The 9,368-nt window shown below is 42.7% G+C and overlaps 1 protein-coding gene across 1 annotated transcript; it reads right to left on the minus strand.

The window, feature by feature from the left end:
* Window positions 1–1,579: 1,579 nt before the first annotated feature.
* On the minus strand, window positions 1,580–4,966 carry HOXC8 (homeobox C8). Its single transcript, XM_008502895.1, has 2 exons — window positions 4,531–4,966; window positions 1,580–1,872 (listed from the first exon to the last, which is right to left on the minus strand). The coding sequence occupies exons 1-2, from the start codon at window positions 4,964–4,966 to the stop codon at window positions 1,580–1,582; spliced, it is 729 nt and encodes a 242-aa protein (XP_008501117.1).
* Between the last annotated feature and the right edge of the window lie 4,402 nt (window positions 4,967–9,368).

Here is a 9,368-nt window from a genome sequence, read left to right on the forward strand (position 1 = left end):
TTTTGGGGTTTTTTTTGAAGTCTGCCAAAGATGCTCGGGAGGATGAGGTCTTGGAGGGATGCGGACACAGAGAGAGAGCAACGCAGTCCTTTTAAAATCTTTTATTCTTATTATTAATATTATTATAATTATTATTATTTACGTAATGTCTCACGTATACAATACAAATCCACGGTGTCCAGGAATGGGTGGTTGGGTTTTTTTTTTTTTCTTTTTCTTTTTATTTCTGGCGGTAATTGCTACATTCAGAGTTTGAACACACAGAACTATGTTTGGTGGTTTTTTTTTTTTGTTTTTTTTTTTACATAAAACAAATGACAATTTTATTTTTTTTTTTTTATTTTTCCGAGCATGTTGCATTAACAGATAAGTCAAGACAAATAGATAACTATACATTCAGTGCAATTTAGTTCTACACTACTTTATAAGCACAATAAAATAATACAATACTGTGCGTTCTCAACTAGGCAGTTTCAGTTGTTGGGAGGTTTTTTTTTTTATTTTTTTATTTTTTTTATTTTTTTTTTCAAGAAAATAAGCAGCAACAAACGACAATAAAACCGCATTACAAATACTTTCAAAGCATGACTCCTTCTATAGGTAGTGATAAAGTACAATACAAGGTTGGTTGGTTGGTTTTCTTTATTATTATTACTGTATTTTTTTTTTTATTATTATTATTATTATTTTATGCTACTTAGTAGCTTGCATCAGGGCAAAAACACAGCTCGCTCGCTCGCTCTCTCGCTTAAATAAATCCTGACAAAGTGAAATTTAGGATATGTCAAGCCCCTTGTTGATAATAGCTTTGATAATTATTGCAGGTTTCCCCTTTTAGGTAGTACAGGAAGAATTTCGAGTGCTCACACAGGCGAAGGGTAAAACAGCGCCTCGAAAAACCAAGGAAGGGGTTGGGATGCTAATTTTGGCCTATCCAGGTATATACAAGCCTCAACCCTATAGAAATCTGGGGAGGGGGTGGCAGAGGGGAAGGTGGAAACACCCTCACACTTCCCCTGGGGTCATTGGGGAGAGGTTAAAAATAAAAAAACAACAACAACAACAACAACAACAAAAAAAACCCCAAGCTTTAAAACCCAAAACAGAGCCAAAAAATAAAATTAAATAAAAAATTAAAAAAAAAGGCAAAGCTGCCCATAAAAAATTCCCATTGTGCTCCCAGCCCTGGGTGCAGCTTCGCAGGGGACGAGCAGGGACATTTCTTGAGGTTCAGGGGGTTTGGGGGGGAGTTTGGCTTTTGCTGGGCCATTAATTATTATTATTATTATTATTATTATATATAGTTTTTTTTTTCCCCTCCCCTGCTCTGGCAATCAAGCCGACTTTGCTGAACTAAAAATGCAGCTATTAAAAAAAAAAAAAAAAAAAAAAAAAGGAATAGGGGGGGGGAAGAGAAAAAGTAGGGGAAGTTTCTATGACAATAAAAAGGCTACAACTGTTTGACAGGTAGTTACTGCTGTGTGAGCCTCTCCATTCTATACTCTATAAAAGCAAATGACCGTCGTAAACATCTCGATTTATCATCTGCCATAAAACGAGACTTCAAGGGGCTGAGAACTCAGTCCTTGCTTTCTTCTTTTTCCTCCTCTTCCTTTTCCTCTTCTTCATTCCCTTCTTCTTCCGTTTTCTCCTCGTCCCTGGCCCCCGGCAGCTTATCTTTATTGTTTTCTTTTTTCCACTTCATCCTCCTGTTCTGGAACCAGATCTTCACTTGTCTCTCGGTCAGTCCCAGGGCGTGAGAGACCTCAATCCGCCGCTTCCGTGTCAAATACGGGTTGAAGAGGAACTCCTTTTCTAACTCCAGGGTCTGGTACCGGCTGTAAGTTTGTCTGCCACTGCGTCTTCCGGGAGCTATAGGACACAAACATCACATAACTTCTTCATTCTCTGCTCCCCCACCCCATCCCAGACCCCCCTGGCTTCGCTTTTCCTAGGGAAGATGCTGCCCCCCACCCCTCACCCCCCAAAAAAAGCAAAAAAAACCCCAAAAAACCCCAACCAACCACCCCAAAAGAAAAAAAAAAAAAAAGCAACACACACATACACAAAAAAAAAATTAATTTTTTCTCTCGGTATTTTGCATATTAAAAGCACTGAAGGCGACTCGAGGGGTTGGGATTGATCAGCATCGGGCTGATATTGGGGGTCTGAAGTGTGGGGGGCAGCTCCCTGGCTCTTCCTGGGGAGGGCTCAGCTCTGGCTGGGTGCAGGGAGCTGGGTGGGTGTCAAGCTCATTCACAAAAGAGACCTTTCCAGTTTCCTTAGAGGTGGTTCTGGAGGGGGAGTCCTGGTGGGCAGCTCCGTTTGATAAAATAATAATAATAATAAATACAGATTTTCCTCTGAAAGGTGCATTGTTCACCAGGAAAGCCTCTCCAGCCTTTCTCCTTCTCCCCATCCCTTTTCATTCCTTCCTTCCTTTCTCTTTCCTTCTTCCTTTTTCTTTCTTCCTTTTATTTCCTTTCTCTTTTTTCTTTCCTTTTTCTTTCTTCACCCCCTCTTTTTTCCCCCCCTCTTCCTTTCATTCTTTGGTTTTCTTTCTTTTTCTTCCTTTTTCTTCCTCTTTCTTTCTTTCTTTTTCTTTCTTTCTTTCTTTCTTTCTTTCTTTCTTCTTTCTTTCTTTCTTTCTTTCTTCTTTCTTTCTTTCTTTCTTTCTTTCTTTCTTTCTTTCTTTCTTTCTTTCTTTCTTTCTTTCTTTCTTTCTTTCTTTCCTTTCTTTCTCTCTTTCTTTCTCTCTTTCTCTCTTTCTTTCTCTCTTTCTCTTTCTCTCTTTCTTTCTTTCTCTCTTTCTCTCTTTCTCTTTCTCTCTTTCTTTCTCTTTCTTTCTCTCTTTCTTTCCCTCTTTCTCTCTTCCTCTCTCTCTTCCTCTTTTTTCTCTTTCTCTCTTTTTCTCTTTCTTTCCCTTTCATTCTCTCACTCTTCCTTCCCCTCAAAACATCCAACTCCTCTTTCCTCTCCCAAACGCTACTCCCCAAAACACACACTCAGGGTCCTCCTATTTCCTAATATTTATGCCCTGAAAATGGGAATTTTCTGTCAAATACCCCCATCCCTCCACACCCCCTCTTTTCTTTTTAATTTTTTTTTTTTCTCTATCCGGGCTGGGTGTCTGACAAACACACACACAGCCAGAGCTGAGGATTTGCCTGTGCAAACACCGAGATTGTATTTAAAACAAGTCGAGAGAGACATTTGCAGCAACAGACAAAAAACAAACAAACAAACAAAAAAAACCCCAAACAAAACAAAACACCAACAACAACAACAAAAAAAAAAAACCCCAACTCGAAAACAAAAAAATCGAGGAAAGAAAGAAAGCCTGAGGTTTGTGCAGCTGAGTCCCTGCTCTCCTTTCTGCACGGTTCTATGAGGAGAAAAATCCCCAATCTATTCGCAAAACAGCCAAATCCTCTGCTCCAGTTTGCAATCATTGCATCCTTGAGACTCCCTCTAGGTCAAAGCTTCGATAAATAACGTGTTTTCCTCTCCCTCTATCTCCCAGCCTCTGGGCCACATCCTCCCCACATTACTCAGAACTCCTTTCTATTTCCCTTTTTTTTTTTTTTTTTCCCCCTTCTCTTTTTTTTTTTTTTTTTTTTTTTTTTTTATTTTTCTTGGGATTCGGGGAAGGGGGGGGGGGGAAACTTTGGAGCTCTGATTGTCCTGAAAATTAACACCAACCTTCACATGGTTTGAATTAACGAGGCTTCGAGGCAACCTTGGTCCTTAGGCTGGGGGGAAACTTGTACTTTGAAGTATTTCGCTTTCTGGGCAATTATCTGGACTTCACATCAGCGAAGTTCCATTGAGCCCAAATTATTTTGAATTTCCCACAAACCCCCCCCTTTTTTTTTCTTTTTTTTTTTTTTTTTTTCCCCTTTCCTTTCTTTTTTAACCCAGGAAAGCAAACTGTTCTCCACCCCACCCCATAGCTCGGAGCTAAGTTTCTTTTTCTGCTTCAACTTTTATCTCTAGGCTTTAAGAAACAGATGTAAAGTCTTAGTAATATTCAGACAAGTTCCCACCTTTCAGGCTTCCTCTCCCAGCGGTTATGAAAGGCTATATGACATTTTAAAGAGCAGTGTATTATCAACATGCAAATAACCTCGTGGGAGCTGTATCTTATTGCCTATCCTCAAGGCAAGCAATAAAAAAAAACAAGTTTTACTTTATTGTGATTTAAGCCTTTTGCAGGGAATCACCTTGCTGGCTCTCTAGTAACTGCTGTCAAAAGCTCTGCCTAAAAAGAAGAAACATTAGCACAAAATTGCTCCATTTTCCCCCCCTATTTCACAGCTACACCTCTTCATATTTATATTTTTATGGATATATATATATATATGTATGCATACGTGTGCTTGGGCATGTTTAGAGATATGTCTGTGCTTGTATATGCATACATAAATATATATATATATATATATATAGACAGACAGACAGAGGAAAGAGAGAGAAAGAGAGAGGAAAAGAAAGGAAAACATTTAAGGAGGAGGAAAAAAAGGTCCTAACCGTGAGGTCTCATCCATGGGAACATGAGACTGGGAGACGAATTTTGATTTAAATGCCCTTGTCCCTCGCTAGAGTTACTGTTGGAAGACGATTTACAGTCAGGATATTGTACAACAGTCGTCTCTTGCTGAGCACCATAAAGCGATTGCCTCGGTAGAGCTTCATATCCATAGAATTTAGAAGCGTCTCCGTGACACGCCAAGGCGCATGGGTTTTGCTGGTATCCCGAGTTGGAGATGCTGGAGGTTCCGTGGTGGAAAAACTCTTGGACGTGGTGTGAAGGGTGCTGGAAGGTGGGAGCAGTAGTGCCCGGACCATACACGAGAGCATGGCTCCTGCTAACACTTTGTGGAAATCTGCAGTCGTAGTAAGTTGGCTCCAGCGATTCACCGCCTTTGTACTTGGAAAAGAGAGGATTTACAAAGTAGGAACTCATGACCTCGCATGCCAAAAAAAAAAAAAAAAAAAAAAAGGAAAAAAAAAAAAAGGAAAAAAAAAAAAAAAAAAAGACGGCTTTAATTCTAGATTAGTGCGAGATTGTCCCTGGACTGTCTCAAGTCCTGATTTTTTTTTTTTTTTTTTATATGGAGTGGCTTTTTTTTTTTTTTTTTTTTTTAATGCGATCTCAAAGGCGTTTCATGGTGCCTCTGTGTGTCTGTACGGTTGGTTCTCGGTGCTCTTGACTTCTCTTGTAATCTGTCGGTAGGTAGAGCTCTCTCTCTCAATTTCTCTGTAACTCTGCTCCTTCCCTTTAACACCACAGGCAAATTCCTCAAAATCCCGGTGGTGTGGCTTTTTTTTTTTTTTTTTTCTTCTTTTTTTTTTTTCCCTCCTCTCTCCCCTCACACGCGATATATACACATCCCTCCGCCACGCCGAGACAGCCAAATGACAGCGTTTGGGGGCTCTATTTCTTTTTTTTTGCGGGGGGGGGGGAAGGTTGGGATGAAGGAAAGGTGGTCTGTGCCGGGAGGGGGGGGGAAGAGATACACACACAACCCTCCGGATAAAGGGGGGGCCCCACACCTAATGAGTGGAGGAGGGTGAAGGTGCGCATTAATATCCACATCCACAACCCCCCCATCCCCCCCCCCTTTTTTTTTTTTTTTTTTTTTTTTTTTTCCCAGCAGCAGCCTCTTCACTGATGGCAGCGAATACATGCGCTGGGAGGTCAGCCTAGGTAACCTCAACAGGTAAAGGGAGCCCATGCAGCCCCCCCCTTACCCTCCCCACAACACAACCCCCCCCTCCAGAAAGAAAAAAAAAAAACAAAACAACAACCCCCCCCCCCAAAAAAAAAAAAAAATTGGGGGGTGAGCTTCTTCTCAGCATCGCCCACTCCCCCTCTCCCTCCCGTGGGGTCACCAAGGAGGATGGGGGGGGGGGGTGTTGCCCCTGGTGGTGTTTTTGTTGTTATTGTGTTGGGGGGTTTGGGGGGGTTTGGTCCCACCTGGAGTGGGGTAGAAAAGGGGAAGAAGGGGAGGGGAAAGGGGGGGTTATGGTGTGGTTGGAGTGGCTGAGCCCGGATTTTTGTATCTCTCTATAATTTGGCTTTGAAATTTATTTTTTGAGGAAAGGGGGGGTTGAAAAGGAGGGTGGGGGGGGGGGGGCGTGTGCCTGCGTTGTTGTTATTGTGGTGCTGGTGGTTGGGAGATTGGGATCAAACAAAAGCAAAACGGGAGCGAGCGGGCGAGGGAAGCGGCTCCGTATTGATTGGCTGCCCTTGGTGTCCTTCTTTAAAGAAAATAAAGGCAGAAAATTATGGGGACTTATTTATTATTAATTCCCACACACAACACCCCCCATCCCCCCCCTTACTCCTTCTCCCGGCTCCCCCCTTTTTCTTTCTTGCTTCCTTTCAAACCAAATAAGAGGGAAATAAGAGGGAAAGGTTTTTTCCAAGGGATTAAAGTAGAACCCTGCTTAAAGACTTTGGACGAGAGAGAAGGAGGCAAAGTGAGCCAGAAAGTGTGTGCTGCCTTTTGTGCCTGCCTGTAAAAAAATAACCACCGGCCTTTTATTTATTTTTTTTTTTAATTATTATTATGATTTTGCCGTTCATCATAGAGATTTTCCTCGGGTTTTCCCTTTGCGAGGGGGGTTTGTGCTGCTCTCTCCCAGTTTTTTTTGCACCCTAAGTGACCACTCGCTGCAGCCCCTTCGGACACTTCATTTTTACGACTGAATGGAGGAAACTCAGCTCATTAAAAAAAAAAAAAAAAAAATAACATTAAACAACCAGGATTCGTGTTAATTTTTCAGGGGGAAGAAAGGGGGGGGGAGAGACACCACACCAACATTTCGCTAAAAGAAAGAAAACAATAAAAAGAAATTTAAAAAAGGAGCAAACCCAGGAAATAACCAGAGTGTTGTCAGCAACCCTCGTGTTCCTTCCAAAAGTCCACACACCGTCACATTTTTCCCTCATGTCCCTTCCACAAAACCCAACAAAACAAAGCAAAACAACCCCCCCAAGCCAAGAAGCAGCCTAATTATTTTCAGAAGGGACCTGGGTTACTCTGAGCGATTATTTCAAGTGTTGGAGGGAGGAAAAAAAAAACCTCCTGGCTCGCCAAGCTGGTTTGAGGTGTTTTTTTTTTTTTTTTCTGCCCAGTAAAGGTCACGTTCTCTGGTTTTTTGGAGGTATGGGTGGCTCAGACCTCTTGGTGAGCCTGAAACTGTGTTTTTTTTCCTTCTTTTCTTCTTCATCTTTTTTTTCAGACGTTTCTCCAGAAGAACCAAAGACCCGGTAGCCACCCAGTCCACCTTTAGTAGATTTTCATACCTCCAGGGTGTATTTTTCCACTACATGTGGTGGGGTTTTTCTCCCCGTCAGCAGACAATGAACTATGCAGGAGAACAGCGACATTATTATTATTAATTTTTATTATTTTTATTCACCTCCTAGGGTGAAAAAATAATTTTTTAATACTCAACCTACAGTGGCTGCGTCTTCATACCCGAAAAACCCCAAGGACGGCACCGGGATTATATGATTTTTTTTTTTCCAGAGCTCACCCACCTCATCCCCTAAATTATCCTTTACCTCGAGAAACCTTGCCTTCCCCCCCAAAAAATAAATTAAAAAAAAAGGAAGAAAAAAGCAGCTAGGGACAGAAGCTCCTTAATTAACAGCTTGTAATCAGGGGGACCGTTTTCCTCCCCTAATCAATACTTTTTCTATTTTTAAATCCTTGCCCGGGCTCTGAAGGCAGCCGAGAGAGAATGAAGGAAGTAAAAAGCTAAATAACCAAACAGAAAGTTGCCAGATCAGTTGGGGTTTAGATTGGGGAGAGATAATGCATTTTTTTCCTGATCCTTATCCCTGGATACAAGGGAGGAAAGGTGCAGGATCGTACTTTGGGGTTGGGAAATGAATATTTCCCTTTAGGGGCCGCGAAACCCCCTTCCCCCCCTTCCCTGCTCCTTAATTTAATTAAAAGAGACATAAACAATTGATTTCTGCTTTTTAAGGAAAAATAACTTGATATTTACTGTCTGGGGAAAGTGCTGCTCTTTGTCTTTACAGTTTTGGCCGTGTTTAGGTGCAGGGATGGGTGTAGGGGGGGGTTGGATGATTATTGGACTTTTAGGTGTTTCTTTGTACCCTCCCCGAGTTTATTTTATCTCCCCCCCTCCCCCCCCAACCTTTCTTTGCCCTGACCTTCACTGAAAAAAAAAATGTCATTCCCTCCTTCCCCACCCCAAAAAGAGGAGGCTTGGGTGAGATACGTGACGCGCGTAAATAAAGAGGAAGCAACCAAAAAAAAAAAAGGAGAAAAAAAAAAAAAGAAACAAGCAACCAACCCACAACCACTTCAAAATAGGCAATTTCTCTGCGCAAGCATTTTTGATGCATTTATGCGCTCTCCCCCGCGCTGTCAGATCGCAGCCCCCAGAGCTGCTCCGCGCAGGGGGGAAAAAAAAAGGAAAAAAAAAAAAGGAAAAAAATGATATTACAGAATTTTAAAACCCTCTTTTTATGGAGCACGATGCGCGGTGTTTGAAAGGGGGGTGGGGGGAAGACAAACAGCTCCGTGCCCCCCTGCTCCCCTTGTCCCTTGTGTGTCCCCCCCATCCTCCCCCCCTTTCCTTGTCCCTTCCGCGGGCGCGGGGCGCGCGCATTCCCGCGCTATCATTGGGCAACAGCGCCATCTCGCGGCCGTGCAGGGGCGCAGCGCCGGGGCCTGGGGGCTTAGGGGTGCGGAGACCCCCGCGGATAACCCCGCGGGGGGGTTTGTAACCCAGAATCCCTTCCTAGCACCCCGGCTTTGGGCTGCTTCACTTCGCCACCTCCAGAGAAAGACTCAGGGTGCGGGAGAGAAAAACTCCGATTTTGGGGGGGGAAAAAAAGGAGAAAAGAGAGAAATCTCCCCCCCCCGCCCCTTTTTTTTTTTTTTTAATTCCCCCCCAAACATTTCCTCCTTTTCTACAATTAAAAAAAAAAAATCACACTCACGCAGGACCAAACAACCCACCAGATGTGCATCCTTCCCCACCTCCCCTCTTTTATCAGTTTTAGCGTCGCGTTGGGGTTTGATTTTCTTCTTTTTTTTTTTTTTTTCTTCCTTTCCCCCCCTCCCTTTTTTTTTTTTTTTTTTTCCCCCTTCATCCGAGGCGGGTCTGTTGTTTGTAGCTTGTAGACAAAACATTCCAATAATCCGGTTTCAAAGAGAAGAGCACCCACCTTATTTAAACCATAAAGCAATTAAAGCCAGACGTCTAGCCAGATCTAGGGTCCTGTTTTGTTCCCTCCTATTCAGCCCCGCATAGCAGGGAGACAAACAGAGTTGTAAAAGTGGCATTTTTTTGGCTGCGGAAATGTACCTATGGACAGC

The sequence above is a fragment of the Calypte anna genome, chromosome 33 (assembly GCF_003957555.1).
Source record: "Calypte anna isolate BGI_N300 chromosome 33, bCalAnn1_v1.p, whole genome shotgun sequence".
Classification (NCBI taxonomy): Eukaryota; Metazoa; Chordata; class Aves; order Apodiformes; family Trochilidae; genus Calypte; species Calypte anna.

Excerpts from the sequence above, each read along its gene's own strand:
- HOXC8 (XM_008502895.1), bottom strand. The coding sequence starts at position 4,966 with ATGAGTTCCTACTTTGTAAATCCTCTCTTTTCCAAGTACAAAGGCGGT. Across the intron at positions 1,873-4,530 it reads CCCATGGATGAGACCTCACG|CTCCCGGAAGACGCAGTGGC; the intron begins GTTAGGACCTTT and ends TGTGTCCTATAG.